The sequence below is a fragment of the Chanodichthys erythropterus genome, chromosome 2 (genome assembly GCF_024489055.1).
Source record: "Chanodichthys erythropterus isolate Z2021 chromosome 2, ASM2448905v1, whole genome shotgun sequence".
NCBI lineage: Eukaryota > Metazoa > Chordata > Actinopteri > Cypriniformes > Xenocyprididae > Chanodichthys > Chanodichthys erythropterus.
Genome location: NC_090222.1, coordinates 19,815,141 through 19,836,781, shown reverse-complemented (window position 1 = coordinate 19,836,781; position 21,641 = coordinate 19,815,141). Strand labels below are relative to the sequence as shown.

The following is a 21,641-nucleotide window of genomic DNA, read 5'->3' as shown; positions in this document are numbered from 1 at the left end:
CGTCACGTCACGAAAGTGCGGACTAGTAGAAAGACTGCGAGTGTTTAGGGTGCCATTTGGGACGGAGCCCGAGAGAAAGAGCAACAGAGAGAGCGAGCAGCTTGATATTTATTTGCAGTTTTGCGATACAGCGCAGTTTCTTGGGAAGAAATGGAGAAGGAGGAAACGAAATGAAAGGGGCTCTATCAGGAGACACAAGGAGCAACCTTCCGGTTTCTTTCTTGAATTCAACACGGAAGTGACTTAAACTACAATTCATCGACTGGCCGCTAGAGACAGGCTCCAAAAGGAAATCAATCCTGTAGACCCTCCATGTTAACATGCCTAACTTTACAGCAGAAAAAAATGTTTACAGCCTGGTACAAAAAATGGTTTTGGTCTATATAGTTAACTTTGCCCTTCATGACGACTGTTAGTGGGGTGATTTTTTTTATAACTCATCCGTTTAAATTATATTAAGTCTTAAAGTTCTGCATAATTAAGGGCGTGACCACTTGAGTGACAGATGGATTGCTTTTGCTGTCACTATTAGCCTGCTGTCTGTTAGCCGTCAGCTCACCTCAGCTAATTCCAGCCACTCAACTTGTAATCTCTGTTTCATACAAATTTCAAATAATATGGCTTGCTGTGCGGTTAATTGCAATAACAGACCGTCCAAGAAGTCTGGGCTCCATTTCTTCCGGTGAGTGAAATTATAATATCATTTTATTTGTTTAAAATAATTTATTAATTATAATTTTATTTAAACCTTTACTACACTCCAGAATCCGACTGACTTTGATTAGCTGTAGGCTGAAACCATAGACTGTATAAAACAGTCTGAAACGTTGCCATATAATGTTATCTCATAAATAGCGTAAAATTTACTAACACAGACTATTTTGGAAGTATTTGTTTCAATTGTTGACATCCTCAAAAATATGTGTAGGAAATAGTCCTGTAATTACTCAAGAATAGACAGTGTAATGGAACAGAATGAGGACTGTGATGTCCACAAACTTTTTAAAGCTTAAATACATTTATTATGACCTTTTGGACACTGTAGTAATTTAAGTTGTATTGTTTGCATGTAAAGTGAAGGAGGTAACTATCTGTTTGTCTGTGCAAAGTTTTCCTCTTGGTGATCCAGACCATTTCAGGCTGGATCAGTGGATGCTCAACATGAAACAACAGAATTGGACTCCTAACAAGGCTTCTCGTCTGTGCAGTGAACACTTCGAGAGTCATCACTTCACCACTGATTCCAGGGTGCAGAGACCTTGTTTCTTATCTTACAAAGAGTCAAGCAAGTTATTGATTGAAATAGAGAATACAATTGCTAAAGTATTGACCATGATACATTAATTTACATTACATTACTAAATATTTGATTAGGTCACTGTTAAGGTGAAATTTGTGACACACCAGTGAAGTTTAGTGTTTCACCAATGCAAAAATCTAATTTTTTTAAGATTTTACCATTCAAGCAACATGACCACTTTTTGCCAACCTTTACATTTCAGTGTATTTAATGCAAATACCCTATCACAGAGTGAGAATTGCTAAAAAAAAATCTCTCTGTGAAATTCATGTTGGAAAAATTATTCTCCAAGTGAGACAGCTGAACACAGCATGATTCTATAGTGACAGTTATTGAGAACAGTTAAATATTCTTTTAATAGCAATGATAATTTTAATGTGTAATCTGTACATTCATAGACCGATTAATGAAACATAAACACGTACATTTCTGTTATGAATAACTGCTATGCCATTTACTCTGCAATAATGTCATATTTTTTTTATGTTTCTTGTCATTTTTATTAGGGAAGGACATGTCTGAAGGACACCGCCGTGCCTACCGTTTTCTCTTTCTCCGAGGGCAAAGAAAAAAAGCCAAAAAGAAGAAGCTTGGTTAGTATTAATGAGGTGGTAAGTGGCATCCCTATTTCTGCTGTAAATAATAACGAGAAGGTTGCATATGTAGACAATGGGAGTAGCGCCAACATCCATTCTGCCAATCAGAGCAATGTTATGATGATGGAAGACACATCTGAACAGGCCTTTGCTGCTCAAGATATCATGCATGATGACATTGCTCTTACAGCGAATGTGTGTGAGGATGTTGGTTTGGGTAGCAGCATTCAACACACAAATCGGAGTGGAAAATGAGCACACTCAGCATCAGGTCTTTCAGAGAATCCAAAAGAAGAAAAGGTCAGTGTTTTCACAGTAATTCACAACTACACTGCACTTCTACTCTCCAAAGGCCTATGACTATGTGAGAGAGAAGTTTCCCTTGGCTTTGCCTCATCCTCAGACAATAAGAAAATGGTACAGTAGCATCTCTGCAGATCCTGGATTTACTGTTGCTTCATTCACAGCTTTAAAAAGCCATGTTGCTGAGCAGAAGAAATTCGGAAAAGACACAGTTTGCTCATTGATGATGGATGAAATGTACATTCATAAGCAAACTGACTTTGGTGAGGACCAATGGATACTGGTCCAAGCACTGGTCCTCACGGTTGTTGCAATCAATGAGTCTTGGAAGATTCCCATTGCTTACTTTCTTATTAACAGCATGACAGGACCAGAGACAGCAAGCATCATCTGAGAGAGCCTTATTAGGCTTTATGCAATCGGAGGTAGGGTTGTCTCCTTGACGTGTGTTGGACCCTCCCAAAACTTAGCAGTGATCAGGGAGTTTGGTGCCAACTTGAGCATCATGGACATGTGACCTTACTTTCTCCATTCTGAGGATCACACATGGATCCATGTCACATGCTCAAGCTTCTTTGGAATGTGTTCTCAACAGTTGAGGTTCTGCTGAGAGAAGATGGCCAGCAGATAAGGTGGCGGTACATTGAAGAGCTCCACAAACTTCAGGAGAAGGAAGGCTTGCATCTTGGCAACAAAGCTAAAATGGTGCACATTCAGGGGCGAAATCAGAAAATGAAGGTCAATCTTGCAGTCCAGCTCTTCAGCAGCAGTGTTGCTGATGCCCTAGAGAGTATTGTGAGCAGGAGCTGATGTATCCCCAGATCAGTGGATGTGCAATCACAGTGCAATTCCTGCGCGCAATTGATGCGGCCTTTGATATCCTTAAGCCGCAACCCACTTGGCAAAGGACACAAAGCACCCATCAAGCCAACTACAAGTAAGGTCGGAAGCATTTAAATATCAACCGCCAATGCCTCTGACTAGCAACCTCTATGCTACCAGTAGCATAGAGCATTAGCTCCTTAGCCTGAGCTAGCTTGATCACATAGAGCTAGGTGGAAGTGGTTTTAGCAACCAGGCACCTCAGCTCCTCCCACGTCTTGCCTCTTTGCCTATTTTTGGTTATCTGGGAGTGACACATAGTGACGGCTGGCTCCGCCAACTTTTACCTTTAAAAATGCTCTTCAGAAACCAACAGGTGATGTCACGGACACTACATCCATTATACATTATACAAGGTAACTGATCGGCGAGAGTAGCCGCATGCAGTCTGGGAGGAGCTGAAAACAGAGACGTTGTACATTTTCTGCTTCTCAAAGTGGCACTCGCTCTTTGTTTGCATACTTTATCACATCTGTAATGAAATAAATTAAATATATTTGTCAAATACACAGATGTTTCAGAGACATTTGAACTCAATACTTTATGTACTGCTTAATACAGCATCTGTTTGTACAAGAATAAAGTTCAACATACATACGTCAATACTATTTAAATACCAATGAAGTGGGCTCTACATTTTTTTTTATCAGTTTTATTTTGATAAACTTGACACAATATAACATCACAACTACATGAAATAAGCTTTTACTGTTATAAAAATACAAATTTGTGAGCATTAATGGAACTTAAGGTTTCAGAATAAACATGAAACACACATGATCCTTGTCATGCGGTGAATCCGGCCAATCGTGGAACAGCTGTGTCATCATCTGAGCCCGTCCAGCCGCTCTTGAGAAGCTGCACTGGCTGACTCAGCCAACTACTCTCGAATCGCTCTTGCAGTACTTTGATGCCATATGTCACAGTGACATGGGGTCGGCGCTGTCTCAAGTCAGAAAAAATTTCTGACCGCTTCAAGTCAGCCGCCGATCGGTCTGTGCAGCGCTGCATGAAGTCGAACAAGCCTACAGTTTATGGGAGAGATTAAAGCCCAAAGTATAGTTAATTTTTTACGCATACACGAGATTCAGCGTACAGTGTGCGTGACTCAAATTTTGTCATCAGAAGAGTATGTGCGTACAGTTTCTCTTAGTAATGCTGCTTAGCGGTGATATTTGGCCTCTCCCAATAGAGCCCCGTTCCTTTTGCTTCCTCCTTCTACATTACTTCCCAAGAAACTGTGCCACATTGTAAAAAATGCAAACAAATATCAAGCTGCTTTCTTTCCCTTATGATCTTTCTCAGTCTCATTGTTAAAGTAACCATGGCAACGAATAGCATATCCTGCTTATATGGCAACGCCTTGCCAAAATGCAAGGCGGAGTGAAAACGCAGTGATGTCACCTTCTCATTAGGCTTGTTCGAGATGCATCGTTCGGTGTATGACATTAAACGCTCTATCCCAATGTGCATGCTATCCAACCTAAATAGTATTGAATATTACTATTTAGGATGGATAGTATGCGCATTGAGACGCGGGCCAAGTACTGCGAGAGTGATTGAAGAGCATACGACTCCTTATGCTTTTAAATCGCTCTTGCGGTACTTTGATGTCATAGGCCGATCGGTCTGTGCAGCGCCTAGCATTGTATTCTCTATTGAAACTGATATTTTCAATGAATTATATGATTATAAAATATGTACATAATCGCAGAGTCTTTTTAACAGTCCAGTTTTTCTTGTCATTCTAACATGAGATGGTGGTGTTTTATAAACCATAAAAATATGTGTAACAAAAATGCTACTTTTTTCAGGAATGTTACATTTAAACTAAGTGGGCTAAACAACACTTAAAATTTAAACATTATAAGATGCTGCAATAACAGCCAATAGGCAAAAAATGTGGTCATTTAAAAAAAAAAAAATTCCAATGACAAAAATAATCGTAAAAGTCAACAATGAATGTGTTGTTTTAGGATAACACATGCACAGTGTGGGTTCTTGCTATAGGCTTACAAGTCTTTTATGTTTGGAGAAAAAAATATATATTTAATAATAAAATATACGTTGCGGTGTGGTCAGTATTTTAATAAATTGTTTTATTGTTTCAGTTGTACTGTTTTTACTGTATTTGATTCTCGTTGAGCGGCGCTTTGTACTCTGTAGCGCAGTAGTGCAGGCATTTTCACAGCGTTTTGCATTGTAGGGGGCGTGTTCTAGTTTTTACTTGCACGCAATTGATCACTTCAACTGCCACTCACTCGTCTCGCAAAAGCCGATTGGTCAAGCATGTACAATCATCATCAACCAAGCAAACACATTCATTGGGTTCTTTGCTGTGCAGATTGGTCGATGACCGTGGAATTAATGTCAAAATAAAATACAAATCAAAACAATTTTACTAAAATGTCTCCGGTATAGGAAAAAGCTTTAAACGCACTACACTTTGTCTGCCGGTCATTTAAAACACGGCGAACAGGAGTAATTCACAAAAGAGCTGGAGGCACAGGCACGTTAGTGGAGGTAAGCTAACTCAGTTAGCATCAACACAATTCAATGAAGCTAACTTGACTGCATGTTACTGATCTGTTTTGTACATGTTCACATGTTGGTGATTTACGAAAACCAATGTACTATGGTATTTGTTTTTAATTATTATTTATTTATTTAACCAGAAATGTGCATAGTGATCTATTTAGCCCTCTCATCCGTGTGTTGCGCGCCGTTTATAGGTCTTGACTTGCAGGAATTGTGGTTGTTGAAGTACACATCCTGGCATACATAACTTACATTTATTTTTTTAAGTGTTGAATAGGGTTTTTCTCCTTATTGAGTGAATATCAGTTAATATTATCAATAATTTGTAGCCATTATATCATCTACATGATCAGACACGTTTACATATTCTGAACGGGGGTCATTTTACATTTTTACAGACAAGTTATTTTGTTCATGCGAGGTATGTATGCTACAGTTCTGTATTTCACTACAATCATGGGAAAACAGAAGACTGGTGCCAAATTATCTTTGTTGGCATTATCTTTCCTTTTACAACTCTATACTTGAATACAAGGGGCTGAAGTGGTTCAGAGCAGTCATAATTCAATCTTACTTTAAAGTGGCTTTGTGTCTTTAAACTGAATTTTGAGCAGGCACAGAGAAGCCTCAACTTTGTTTCGTATAAGAAAATTTATCTGACTACATTCACCCTAAAAAGTTTGAACTATAGAATTGTTGCTAACACTTTACAGTAATGTCTTGTTAGTTAATTCAGTAACTAACAATGAGCAATTTGTTTCAGCATTTATTGATCTTTGTTACCGTTACTTAAGGAAAAAACCTGTTCATCATTGTTAGTTCATATTATCTCAGGTCAATTAAGAAATATTAGCAGATGCTGCTTTAACATTAAATATATTTAACTGATGTAAACAAATGGAACCTTGTTGTAAAGTGTTAGTTTTCTTGATTGATTGCTGTATATTTATCTTCATTAATAACAAATAATGCATGCATCCTCTTTTTTTCACCCATTGACCAATAAGATACTGGTCATTTTAATAAAAATGTCATTGTTGGAAAACATATGTGATTGGAAACCTCTTCAACTCTCAACTGAAAGGGAGCATATATCTGTCTACCAGCTAAACTACAGAATGCACCTTTTAGATGTAACTTTAGGATTTATGCTGTGATATAACATGTTAACCCTGTTTTCCTTTTCTTTTAAGCGTATGGAGGTGGATGCCAGTTTGAGCTCGGAGATGGAGTTGGATCCAGAGTTGGAGGAGGAGTTAGGGGTCTCTTTGGATGAGCTGCGCAGGTGGATCGAGGAGCAGGTGGATAGCAGCGAGGCTGTGCGGCAGAGGAAAGCTCAGCTGGAGCAGCTGCAGGAATGGGTTGAGAAGAGGGAGAAGGAAGTCGCTGATATGGACACTCTTTGCTCTAATGCCTCAGAGTAAGTATAAAGTCAGTGAGAGTTTATGCACTGAGATCAACACAGTATTTTTCTTCTCAACAATGAGACTTCAGTCAAACAGCCAAACTGTTTCTTAGAATTTTTGTGGAACACCTGGATGAGACATCTTCCAATTATTGGATCAAAATCAGCACTGATAAAACAAAACTGATGACAGACTGTCCCAAATAATCATCCAGAACCAGTTCCTGCAATCAGTGTCCCAGTTCAAATACCTTGACACAATGATATCTGATGAGGGATGCAAACCATAAATTACACTTCTAAAAGGTTCTGAGCATCAGCTACAAAGATCGTGTGACCAACGAGGAATTGCGCAACACCATTAGGCGGCATGCTGGGCCCTATGAAGAATTCCTCGCAACAAAAAAAAGAAGGAAATATCTGTGGTATGGACATGTCACCAGATTCTCTGGGCTGGCCAAAACCATTCTCCAGAGCCTGGTTGAAGGTACAAGAAAGTGAGGGAGACAAAGGAAAATGTGGGCAGACAATATCGAAGAATGGACTGGGGCTGACTTTAAGGAAAAAGTCCTGGCCAAGAACCACCAGAAATGGAAACAGCTGTCTAAACGTGCATCCGCTGTGGTGCCCTGATGATCCAGTGCATTAAGGGAAAAAAGTAAAGAAAGAATCTGTCCTCTCAAACTTTAGTCAAACAGACAAACTATTTCTTTTTATAAGTTTCTCAAGAAATATTCAATACTCACACAATTATCGTGGTAAACAACTGATACGCTGATCAAAAGCACAGCACGAGTTTAGCAGGTGCAAGTTTCTATTCCCATCAGTTGCTGTAGGTCTCTGTTTGAGTGAAATCTAGGATTTGGAAGAAGTGCATGAATCTGTGTGTTTTTACAGGTCTGTGGTTCAGTGTGAAACTCTGGTGAAGGAAGTGTACAGTAAGATGGGTCTAGTGTATCGTGAGAGCAGTTCGGAGGATGAGGGTGTCGGCGGGGCAAACACTTCTGAGGTCATTGAGATTGACGACGATGATGATGATGATGTCATTGCTGTGGGATGTGGTAAGTTAGATGTAATTTTTTTTATTTTATAGATGTAAAAATTTTACAGTAACAAGTGTGTTTTTCTCCAGTGGTTCCTCCAAAGAAGGTTGTAACTCCAGCCAAGGACCCAGCGGTAAGACAGACATGTCATTTAAATAACTTGACAAACCACTCTAAAGGTGCGATCACATTTATAATTTTTCAATGAATATTAATGCGCGAAATCCAGTCATTTCCATAGGAATCCACATGATCGAGAATTTTGTGTGTGGGCATAGATTTTGCATTGGGCTCAAGTTGGTCACACACATTTGCTTTGTTAAACAACAGAAAGCTGCTTGATTTGAAAGTGATTTCTGTCTGAGCTGTGCTTCATACATCGCCACTCTATTGACACTGGACCTTTTTGTTTGCGCAAATTTGCCAAAAAATTGAGACCGCACCATAATGCTATACTATTTCTACATCATAAAGTTATTTGTCAGGTGCTTTAGTTGATGTTTCCTTTCCTGGATTATATTTATAGTTGAAGGAGGCTTCAGCTGCCCTTCAAAGAACATCTCAGCAGGTGCAAAACCTAGCCCAGACTGTCAACAGAACAACCCCATCGGGTATCGCCACATCCGTTAAAGCCCCCTCCACACAAACCCATGGTGCTCTGGCTGTCCCAGCAGTGTTTATGTCCTCAGGCCCAAGGAATGCGCCCACACAACCAAACCCTAATTTAAAACAGGATAACATCAAGCTCGACATGACACTTTTGGGTAAAAAACGAACCAAGACGTGGCATCGTGGAACACTTGTTGCCATCAAACAAGTGGGTAAGTGCTTACGGTTTATTGAATTGTACTGTACATGTCACGACTGCTAAGTGTGTGTTCGGAAGGAAATTAATCTCAAAGCTTAATCCATTCTTTTGATATCAATTGTTCACAGGGAACAATTTGAAGTACAAAGTGAAGTTTGAGAATAAAGGGAAGAGTCTTCTCTCTGGCAACCATGTGGCATTTGACTATCACCCAACACTGGAGAGACTGTTTGTTGGTGCCCGTGTTGTTGCCAGGTACAAGGATGGCAATCAAGTCTGGCTCTATGCAGGCGTAGTCGCTGAGATGCCCAACAGCAAAAACCGTATGAGGTAAGATGAAAAGAAAATCTTGGCATTGTTGGATAGAAGACGAGGTCTTGCATGAGGTCAAACTAATATTCTGACTGAATGTTGTTGCAGATTCCTTATCTTTTTTGATGATGGCTATGCCTCATACGTGGGCCTGCCTGAGCTCTACCCTATCTGCAGACCATGTAAGAAACTGTTTTTCTTTTTTCAATTTCCTGCTATTACTGATTTTACCTTCTCTTTGATTTAAGTAATGTCAAAATAATAAAATGTTTAATAATAATTTTATTTAATTTAAGGACAAATCAAATGATCAATTTTAAAATAAACAAATAAGAAATAAATCTGATTTATTTGTAAAATAATAATCAATGAATAGTAGCCATTGCATTAAATTTGTTATAATGGATCATTCTTTCTTTCTCTCTCTCTCACTCAACCTGTATTCAGTGAAAAAGACATGGGAGGATATTGAGGATGCATCATGTAGAGATTTCATTGAGGAGTATATCACGTCGTATCCCAACAGACCAATGGTTTTGCTGAAGCCAGGGCAAATTATAAAGACGGAATGGGAAGGGACATGGTGGAAAAGCCGTGTGGAAGAAGTGGATGGCAGCCTTGTCAAAATGCTTTTCCTGGTCAGCTTGGCACCACACACATATAGAAGTGTTATAGTTAAAGATTTTTAAAAAAATTAAAAAAAAGCATACATTTGCTGCTGGATATCTTTTGATTGTCCCTTAACAGTTATGTTCATGTGCAGAGTCACTGTATGTTGTTTAATGACATTTGACCATGAACAATATTGTTTTCGATGTTGCAGGATGATAAGCGCAGTGAGTGGATTTATCGTGGTTCTACACGACTAGAACCTATGTTTAATCTGAAAATGAACACCGCTAACAGTCAAGAGAAGAAAATGGCTGGTCAACAAAGACAGCGGCCTAATATGGGTAACTGATTGCTTTGTGTTTTCCACTTGTTCATCTTTTACATGTGAAGCTCAGCAGTCTTTTGAAAGGGAATTTTAAGGCCTGTTTACACCAAGAACGATAACTAAAGACACTACATTAAAAAAACTACATTAGCGTTATTATAAGCACACACTGCTGTTATGTTGCCTGCCACTTTAATTGGCAAAACCTTTAAAGCAGGATGGATTTTGATTTGCTATCAATTATTTTTATCATCTGTCAGTTATGAAAAAATAATAATAATTCTGAAAGTGTTTCCAAAAATATTATTCTTCTGTATATTATTATTCTTATTCTTCTGAGTGTCTTTACTGGTCTGTTCTTTCTCTGCATTCATTTTCAGTTTGCGTCTTACTAAAACTGTTTGTGTTTTTAGGAGCATTGAGGACAAAGGGCCCTGTAGTGCAGTACACTAGTGACAACAGTACTCCTGGTGCCAGTCGGCCTATAGCCCCGCAGCTCCCACCACCTCGGCCGCTGCCTGCCGGACCCCCACAACCTGCCCGCACAGAGTGAGTGCTTCAAGAGCTTCTGTTCTTTCATAATACTTTTAATGATACAGGTGAAGTGTTGTTTAACTCTTTCTCTTCCATTCCAGGAGTCCCAGTTTAAAGAGTCAAATGGCTAAGAAGAGCACTGGTCCAGTTGCACTGCAGCCTCGTCAGGCTGTGACCTCTGACCTCCAGCCCAAACCACTAATTGGCACTGTTCAACAAAACAATACATCCAGGTTAGTGTGATGCCCAGGGACTGGGTACTTGTCACTGCTGTGATCTGTATATATGTGACTTGATCCAGCAAAATGAGTCACAGTGACCAAATTTCAAAATTGAGATTTTGGTATTAATGGAAAGATGAGACAATAAGCTTTAAAATGATATCCTATTCAAAGTCATACCTTGAATGGTTTTAAAGATAAACCCATTTGAATTATGGTCATCTGCCCTCTTTTTCCAATTGAAAACCTGAGAAAATCACTTTTAAAGTTTTTTGCCCGTTTTTTTGTTGATAGGCCTATCTTTCAAAATCCATTGCATTTTTAAAGGGATAAAATATTTATTTTACAGCTTAATTTGAGCAAAGACATTTTTTTATATAATATATATATATATATATATATATATATATATATATATATATATATATATATATATATATATATATATATATAAAATGCTATTAAACCAGGCTGGGGGTGAATTGTTATGACCATGGGTGATGCACGTATTTCCGCGCTCATGGCCAAAGGAGTTTCTTTAAAAGGCTCACTGGAAATGAAGTATACCCGGGCCTTAACCGCTCTAAATTGTAATGGAATGGAGCTCACATCGGGAAAAAAATGGGAACACAGGGGCACCGCAATGCGACCACAAAGGGCACTTTCACTTTCACGATCAAAGTGCATGCCACTGATAAGCATTGTAAATGCAGTATTACAGTATACACATACCAATTAAATGCGCAGTTATCCTCTCGTGCGTCCTCCTCGCTGGACTTTCATTTCGCTTTCATATATCTCTTTTATAGATGCCATAAATGCTTTTACCTTTCTAGATGTTATTACCGAAATCAAAACAGTCCATAAACTATAAATCCTCACGAAAACTTCAGTCTGAAGGACTGTCTGAAGCGCTAGTCTGACAGGAGGATGGCTGGACCGACTGCGTGCCTGTCAGTCGAAACGGGGCTTCCCATTGAAAAAAATCAGCGTTTATAGAGTGTTTACATTTCTAAGCTTTTTGATTGGTTCTATACAACGTGTAACACCATATTTGGAGAGCAGAGATAGTGACGTTTCAGGGGATACCGGTAAATGCTAATAAGTGACGAGAGAAATTTCCAGCGAAATTACTAAAACCATGTCAAATTTAATAGGCATTTAAATACCTTTACTCAATTATCTGGACTACGAAACTTTGGGAGATTATTTTTGAAAGTCTGTTCTTTGAAATTAGCTTAAACATTTTTTTATTTTTTTCATCGTTTTTCCACATTATCGGCCCATATCTTAAAATAAAACGTTGCGACTTCCGACTTATTTCGCCAGAGCGGGTCACATATATACTAAACAATGAGTGTTAAGGCCCCGATATACTCAAAACGAAGTTCTTTTTCGTTCTTTGTTTAGGGGTAACAAGGAAATTCAAAACATGTGAGTAGCGATATACTGTTATCGAACATCTGCCCACACTGCTGAGAGAGACTGTTAGATGAATTTCGGTAACAAAATAAACACAATGAAAATGAGAAAACAGCAAGCTTTTTTTATAGAAAGCATAAGAAAAGCATCTGTTTATAACAACATGAGCACGGGCTCTGCAAAATGGCACTCCAGAAAAAGTCACATCATGTTAAATTATATGGCATTTTATTCAATAGATCAAACAGGAAAAATAGTTTCAGATTTTTTCAAATCACCGATAGTGGATTTTATTTATAATTAGGTAATTAGGTTGGGCCATATTTGCCTTTTAACCGATTAATCAAATGATAAAAAAACAAACATAACACTCCAATTAAAACAGTACTGAACTTTTTGCAAAAAAAAAAGTACTGAACCATGAAAATGTACTAAATTATATAAATATATAAACATGAATAATAAAATAAGTTCTACACAACAAATTCAGAAATTCAATACAGAAAATAATTTAAACATTAAAATATTACAGGTCAAATGTGTGTTTCTTTAGCTATAACCTAGAAACATGTATGTAAATTTCTTAGGTAACACTTTATTTGTTAACAAGGATGTATTAGCTAGCTTACATGAACTATTTGCATTATGCAATATACATTTTTACAGCATGTATTAATATTTTAATCATTCATGTTCATAGTGCATTAAGGTTCAGATAAAATAAAAATTAAAACTCAATTGAAATCTATTAGTAAATGTTGATCAATACTTGTACAGCATTTATTAACCTTAGTTATGTTACAAATGGAATCTTATTGTAGTGTTACCATTTTCATATAAATCCAGTCAGGCTTAAAGATGGCCATCTTTAAATATCTACACAAAAGCCAGAGCATTAAAATTACATTAGAAAAACACATTTATAGTCTCTCACTTTATTTGCTTCTATTTTAGAACACTCGATGATTATCTAATCAAAATAACAAAATATATATTGCAGTGATGATTAAAAAAAAGAACTGAATTCGAATGCGTTTCTGAGTTTGTTTCTGTCGACTACATGAACATATCAATGTTGATAAAGCAGTCGCGTCACGAGGTTTAAATCTGCAACTTTGCCAGCTAATCAACGCATAAAAGTGACCGGCTGGATATAAACTGATGCAAGCAGATGGTAACAATTGCGACATTAAACATTTCGGTCGGTTTGCGTGTTTTTGGAAGGGCTTGAGGAGGTACTACTAATGTTCCTGTCCTCTCAGCCTTGATGGCAACTGCTGTTCTTTCTCTGTTAATGCAGCATCTAGTCAACAAATGAATTACTTTATAATTATATGACATACCGTTTCGCTATCGGTGTTTTAAACGCGCATCTGAATTGTCGCGCTCTCCGTGCAACGCACAGCCTCACGTGTTAAAATCAAAATGAACACGAGGAGTCAGTGAGATTTTTTTTTTTTTTTTTTGCCTCTAGAGGCCGCTCTCGTTCTGTATAATGCCAGCAGAGCAGACCCTTCTCAGCGCCCTCTCAGCCGCTCCAGCTACAGACGCAACCAGGAAAAACTATTGGTATCGATTTTTGCCGATAACCGATTGGTTCACCAATCAGCTGTCGGTGCAGGTTAATCGGCAAAACCGACGAATCGGTCAGCCTTTAGTGTGTATGCCTCATTTCCCTTTTTTTTTCTCTTTGTCAACATTTGCGTGTGATATTAGTGTATAGTCTTGAGTGGTCTGCTCAAGTGCAAAATAGTTAAACAAGGTCCAAAACATTTTGTAATCCAATGACTCAAATCAAATTCAGAGTTATTCAGAAATACATGGGTTTTTTTTTTTTTCTTTTTTTGCAGAGTAAATACATGTAAGAAGTAGATTTGGTCAACAACACAATGTGCCAACATCTTATTTTCTTACTTGCAGGCTCTTTCTTCTGCAGTCTGGACCTGTGCATACGTTGACACCAATCACCCCAATGTCCCATAATTTGCAGACAACTGTGTCAACCTACACAAGTGAGCGTATTCCTCAGGAACCGTCATATCAGGCCCCAAACGACAGACTCTTCTACCTTACACACAACTGCACTCCAGACTGTCTAAAGCGCATCCGGCCCACTCGTCCCAACCTGCACCGAGGTCGCAACCCACTTCTTACGCCATTGCTATATGAATTCCGGCGCATGACAGGCCGTAGACGCCTTAACCGAAAGGTTTGTTATGTCTTAAGGTGCTGTCACATTTACCTTTGTTTGAATTCAGCAAGTTGCTTACTGCATTTGAAAGTGACATCTGTGTGAACTATGGTTCATTCTTCAATATACTATGTACAATAGTCTATGGGCCTTATTTGCCTCAACCGAAAAGGGTTTTTTCCATGGTTGTTGTAAATATCTAGAGCATGATGATCAATACTTATGGATATACTAATTTTTATTAACCATCTTCCTTTCTTGCTCAGATGTCATTCCACGTCATCTACAAGTCCCCATGTGGCTTGAGTCTGAGAAATATGGCAGAGATCCAGCGTTACCTTTTCCAGACACACTGTGACTTCATCTTCTTGGAGATGTTCTGTCTGGACCCCTATGTGTTGGTTGACCGCCGATTCCAACCGCAGAGGCCCTTCTACTTTATCCGGGACATAACAAGCGGTCGTGAAGACATTCCCTTGTCCTGTGTGAACGAGATCGACAACACGCCTCCACCCAGTGTGGCCTACAGTAAAGAGAGGATCCCAGCAGATGGAGTCTTTATTAACACCAGCTCAGACTTCCTGGTGGGCTGTGACTGCACTGATGGCTGCAGAGACAAGTTAGTATCATTGATTAACTTTCAACATTAGTAAAAGAATGTCATGGGGAACAACAAAGCCTTTTTAAAATAGTTTAGCATATTGTTTTAAAATATATATTTTTTTAAAAAGAAATAATCAAGTCAGCATGATGCATATTATTGATCTTGTTGTGACTGATTTATCTGTGCATTAGTTCCTATTTTAATTTTATTTGTCCTGTTCACCTTTTATTAGTCAAGGTAACATGCAGAAAAAACATAAAACATAAATTTATATTATAGAGACCTTGCAGACCCAAAGTCTATCAAAATATCAGATAATTTGACCTTTTTAAGTGTCAAGTGGTGCAACTCCCCAAAAACTTTTTAAATAATTAATGGAATTCATTACATTTTATTATGGAGTCATGTAATTTATTCTTGAAACTGAATACCAGGAGTACACAAGACCTGATTTTGTTTGTTCTGTACCTTTGCTTGTTTGTAGATCCAAGTGTTCATGTCATCAGCTGACTCTACAGGCTACAGGATGTACTCCAGGTGGACAGATCAACCCCAACGCTGGATACCATCACAAGAGACTGGAAGAATGTCTCCCCACAGGGTCTGTGATGCATAACCATCCCTCCATAGTGTCTTTCTCATGTTGGTTCTATCTCCTTTTAATTGTAATGTCTCTCTTTCCCCTTCTCTTACTCTGTTTACATTCTCAGAATCTATGAATGTAATAAGCGGTGTCGCTGTAATGCGCAGATGTGTACTAACCGTCTGGTTCAGCACGGGTTGCAGGTCCGACTGCAGCTCTTTAAGACCCAGAATAAAGGCTGGGGCATTCGTTGCCTTGATGACATTGCCAAGGGCTCCTTTGTTTGTATCTATGCAGGTAACACACTTATAAAAGTTTATTCAAAAGCACATCACTCCAGTGTTTAGTCTTTGCATATGCTTTTCCCTTAAATTGTTTTACATTAATATTTGTGGTAACACTTTATTTTAAGGTGACTTAGTTACACATTACTACATGTACTTACTATAGTAATAACAGTAAATTATGCAAGTAACTTATCCGAACCAAACCCTAAACATAACTCTATAGTACATACATGTAGTTAATTAATATTACTCAGTACTACTTATTTGAGTTAGTACAATGTAACTATGTCACCTTAAAATAAAGTGTAACACTATTTGTTTCTTTCTTTCTCAGGTAAAATCCTGACTGATGACTTTGCCGATAAAGAAGGTTTGGAAATGGGCGATGAATACTTTGCCAATCTAGACCACATTGAGAGTGTGGAGAACTTTAAAGAAGGTTACGAGAGTGAGGCCCACTGCTCCGACAGCGAGGGTAGCGGGGTGGACATGAGCAGGGTTAAACTACCTGCTTCCTCCCAACACGGTAAATCCACCACCAAGATGGAGGAGCGTAACAGCAGCACTACCGGCAAAAGTGAGAGACCTATGCACACATCTGACTATTCTGCTTATTCTGCTATTCTACTACTACTAATATCCATGTTTTCGGGGATAAAAAAAAGTAATGACACCAACCAGGTCTGACACAGTACAGTAATTGTATGTTAAAATTATGAATCCTACTATGGTGAAGGTGAAGCTCAAAATATTTGGCCCCCAAATGAATTTAGCCATATTGATGGATAGTCTTCAATGCATTAAAAGCAAATAAAAGTGGTCTTTTCTAACTTCACACTAAATCAGCTAGGGGCCGTTAGTTAAAAGTGATTATTGCAAAGTTGTCTCAGAATAGTGAAGTCAGTTATTCTTAAGTTCACACAGGTCTCCTTGCAGGTGTAGTTCATAGTTACCTAGGAATGTTATACAGTCATGCTTTTTTAAAGTGTATATATATATTATTTTTATAAAGTATTTTAAATTAAAAGCTTGCTTATGTTTCTTTAATATAAATGCCTTTTGGTTGGGTTTTTTAAACTTCTACTCGCATGCATTTTAATGTTAGTGTTGTATCATAGATTTAACTTTTTGAGCTTGAGCACAAGTTCATTGTTATAATGTATATCCAGCAGGTGAGGGTTATAATCTTCTCACATGTATATAACACTACTGTTTTTATCCACTTACTAGGCCAAGATGATTCTTCTGAAGACAGCGACGATGACAAAGACGAAGACTCTAATGAGGATGAAAGTGACAGCTCAGATGACACATTTGTGAAAGACACGTATTACACCACCAGCTCGGTTTGGAGGAGCTACACCACCCGCAGACAGGCCAAGGGAATTAAAGAAGGTGAGGACACATTAGTCTGAGGTGAAGACAGCTAGATTAAATCACTGAGACAGTGAAATTAAATCACACTAGAGGGCAGACTTGAGTAAAAGTTTAGTTGTGTGTGTAGAAGGCTTTTAAATTGTCACAAAACCTGTCAAGAGCATGGTCCGCATTGGATTTTCGTGAAACTTACTACTACTAATAATATTATCATATATTATACATTGTATTATTTATTTTATTTTTGTGGTGTCTTGAACAAGTCTTGAACAGTTTTTAATACTATAATACTTTATTATTATTGTTATTATGTTGTTATTGTTAGTAGTAGTAGTAGTAATTTTTTTTATTTGTGTGTGTGTGTGTGTATGTATGTATATATATATATATATATATAATATATATATATATATATATATATATATATATATATATATATATATATATATATATATAAACACAACACAATATATATTTTATTTCTCTGGTGAAATTGAACAGTCTTGAACAGTTGCTACTACTAATGTAATACTAATAATATATATTGTTTTCATATATTATTTCATATGTTAAATTATAAAATGTATTTGGTTTTTATACAATATATTTTATCTTTGCAGCAAAAAGAAGTAAAGTAAGTTAATTTATTAATTTCAGAATAGTTAATTTTCCCATCATTTTCTCTCATTGCTGTAGAGAGTCAGGACAGTAAGGATGGACTAAGTGTTTCTGCGGGTGAGGAGAGGAAGCCCCCTCCCATGCCAGAGGAGACTGGGAAGAGTAAAGTAGCATCTTGGCTCACCAGCCAGTCCTCCACTTCTGCGAATCAGAGTGTCAAGGTGGAGGGAGGCATGAAGACGGAGAAGAAGGTGATTGCTGTTTTTCATGCATCCTTTTTCCTGTTTTACTTTTCACATGAAATGTCTCTTTGTTCCTGTTTCTAACTGTTTCACTCTGATGCACTGATGTCTCTCTCTCTCTGCCATTCTTATTATGATCTCTCTATCTGTTTTTTTTTTTTTTTTTTTTAGGATGTGATGACCCTCTCTGACAGTGATGATGTGCAAACTATCAGCTCAGGATCAGATGACAACAAGGAGAGAGAGAAAAAGACTCAGGGTAAGATGGAAGAAAAGGTCAAATTGCTTGTCGTCATCCGTGAACTTTCTTATATAAGTGAAACCGTTGCCACATTTCAGTCAGCTGAATGAATCTGCATGTTCTCCTGGTGGATGAGCAGAAAAACTTTTTAACACTTTACATCTTGCATCTTTATTATGAATGAGATGCTCATCTTGTTAGTTAAATTTAGAGATAGTCAGATAGTCTTACATTCATCAAGTCCCTGTAACACCATTATATAGAACATTGTTAGATCTCTCTGTCTGTGTCTCTCAGCTGTGGTGAAGAGGCAGGTGGCTGTGAAGTCCACACGTGGCATTGCTTTGAAGTCCCATGGAATGATGGTGAAAACAGGGGGAGGGGGTGGAGGAGGAGGTGGCTCAGGCCCATCTCATGGACATGGAGGTGGCGGGGTCGAAGGTGGCCCTAAAAACACCCGCCAGTTCTTCGATGGGGAGGAATCTTGTTATATCATTGATGCCAAACTGGAAGGCAACCTCGGACGCTACCTCAATGTGAGTATGATACCAGATATGAGTGACCTTATAATTGAATTTGCATTTTATTTTATTAAAATCATATATCTAAGGATTCTTTACTTGATTTTTAATTCAATGATCGTTCGTACCTACTGTGTTTACATCCTCTCTTCTGCTGTCTTTGTCCCACAGCATAGCTGCAGCCCCAATCTGTTCGTCCAGAATGTGTTTGTGGACACTCATGATCTGCGCTTCCCCTGGGTCGCCTTCTTTGCTAGCAAGTGAGCATGATGATATCATACAGTGTTTTTTGTGCAATTGAATGAGGAATAATTTAATATGTCGATATTAGTTTTTTGTTTTTATTAGATATTATAAATTGGTTAATTGGGCATGCTAATTTCCTCTATTTTCACCTATATTACTGTTGTCGTCATCTAATGCTCACCTTAAGTTAATTTTTAAAAACACTAATAATTTAAATATACATCTCAATGAATATTCATTTTTCATTTTGTACTTTTATAATGTTGTGATGCCTAAATTTACATTTAGCATTTAAAATGATGAATTTTATTTTGCATTTTCATTTAATTATAATGAAAAACATAAAATATAAACAAAATAATACAGGCCATTTGTGTTATCAAATTTATTTTGCTTGCTTTTATGTCTCTCACATACTGTATGTGTGCAGTTTTTTTGACCAAATTTAAAAGTAGTCGGATTCATTAGTTTTTAGATCAGTTATTCTGTTTTACAGATCATTTTATGATTTACACCATATAAGATTGGTTTCTGATTTGAGGTGTTTACATGAAGGTTTTTCATTCTGCTTGAGCTATTAGTAGGAATATTAACAGATGATTTCATTTGGCTGCATGTAAACATATCTACAGTTTTTGTATTAACCTGTGTGTTTCTACAGGCGAATCCGAGCAGGGACGGAGCTGACATGGGATTATAATTATGAAGTTGGCAGTGTAGAGGGCAAGGAGCTTCTGTGCTGCTGTGGATCAACAGAATGCAGAGGACGACTGCTGTAACACGTGCACACACACGCACTCAAGGTCTCCTATTGTAGACGTGCCAGTGAACACTTACTTGGAGCTCCTGAAAGTTGGATTTGTCCAGTAAGGTCTGTGCTACTGATAAGAACTGAGCATACGCAGAACGAAGAGGAATTCGTTCAGGAACTTACTGAAGTAATTAAAAAACATTGTATGTTTGCGTGTTTTCAACTGTCCCACTTCACAGAGTTCCGCCTTAAACCCCAAATGGGCCCATGGCATCTATCACTGTGGTTTACGCAATCCTTACTGGAAACAGCCGTTTAGTTTTTACATATGTATGTCAATCTCAAGACTCTAATGTTTTGCTTTAGTCAAACTTTTGTTCCTCTTTTATACATGTAGTTTTGATTATGAAGATTCAAGGTTTTTTTTTTTTTTTTTCATTTTACTCATGGTTTTGTGATTGTCAGTATATATGCTACTGTGTAAATGTGCTTTTGTTGGTCAACAAGTTTATAAAAACAGACAAAATTGTACTTTTGTCGCAATTTGAATTAAAGTTCTCCAAAGACCAAAAATGTCATCCTGTGTTGTGATTCTTAGTATTCACATGGCTAAAAATAGCACTTATTGGGTCTCATTCATGAAACATTCGTAAATATACGAGTAAATATGCCAGTGATTTGCGCGTAAAGAGACTTTCCCGAAAACTCTTCTCCTGATTCACAAATACTTCGTAAACATCAGAAGTGATAGTGAAATGTGTGTGTGTGTGTGTGTGTGTGTTAATGAATTCCAATCAGTCGTAAATGGGACGCGCGTGCACGCTCATTCTCAATTACCATAAATCCCGCCCATTAAATCCGACTGACAACTATATATGGGCATCATATTATGACACCAAACGAAGGATTTTGGACATTTTATAGGAAACAATTTCCATAACAAATAAGGGGCCATTAGTTTGCCCAGCCCTATTGAAATCTATCCATTATTTGATTAAAGTGCTCCGTTTGCAGATGCTATTACTGGCTCTCACAATAAAAGTAAAAAGAAAAAACGTATGTTATTACTATATATAATATTTTTTCAAAATGCTGTGTAAATATGTACCAATATTAAGGTGAATTAAAATGCAGCCTTATTAATGACCAAAACGTTTGGATGTTAAACGCACTATTTACGCGTGGCTGGGAGCAGGTGTGGATTTCTTTCATACCAACTAACATTTGGAAAATACTAATATTTTAATGAATCCGAAAATTTACGCCAGAACCACTTTACACACGATTTACACATAAATTCGTTCTGCTCGTGTTTCATGAATGAGACCCTTTGTGAGAAAATTTAGCATGAACACTAGCCGAATGTGATGAGTCAAAAAAAACAGCCAACAGATTATGACCACGTCATTTAAACTGAGTCAGAGATTAGCTCTGTGAATCTTAGTTTTACTTGTTAGCTAATATGGAAAAAAAAAAAAAAAAAATGTTAATTATGTCCTTGACAGAAAAATAGCTATTAGCATCAACAACAGTTATCTTGGAAGTCTTCAATAAAATGAAAATTATTATATGCTTGGGAAACCATCTTTCAAGCACTTTAAAGGGTAAGTTCACCCAAAAATGAAAATTCTGTCATTTATTACTCACCCTCATGTTTCACACCCGTAAGACATTCGTTC

The 21,641-nt window shown here is 37.6% G+C and overlaps 1 protein-coding gene across 2 annotated transcripts; it reads left to right on the top strand.

The window, feature by feature from the left end:
- The first annotated feature begins 10 nt into the window (after positions 1-10).
- Positions 11-20,526, top strand: setdb1b (SET domain bifurcated histone lysine methyltransferase 1b). Of its 2 annotated transcripts, XM_067404325.1 has the most exons (24): positions 11-682; positions 1,110-1,248; positions 1,807-1,893; positions 6,813-7,039; positions 7,922-8,085; positions 8,157-8,200; positions 8,594-8,888; positions 9,004-9,205; positions 9,296-9,369; positions 9,635-9,825; positions 10,011-10,140; positions 10,538-10,673; positions 10,760-10,891; positions 14,222-14,510; positions 14,759-15,111; positions 15,581-15,697; positions 15,807-15,976; positions 16,301-16,543; positions 17,197-17,361; positions 18,040-18,212; positions 18,375-18,462; positions 18,742-18,980; positions 19,137-19,225; positions 19,873-20,526. In XM_067404325.1, exons 1-24 carry the CDS (start codon positions 618-620, stop codon positions 19,988-19,990), a joined length of 3,930 nt encoding a protein of 1,309 aa, XP_067260426.1. In that variant the 5' UTR covers positions 11-617; the 3' UTR covers positions 19,991-20,526. The 2 variants fall into 2 exon arrangements, with proteins under 2 accessions (XP_067260426.1, XP_067260431.1); XM_067404330.1 differs by lacking the exons at positions 11-682; positions 1,110-1,248; positions 1,807-1,893 and adding an exon at positions 4,677-5,604.
- Positions 20,527-21,641: the final 1,115 nt, after the last annotated feature.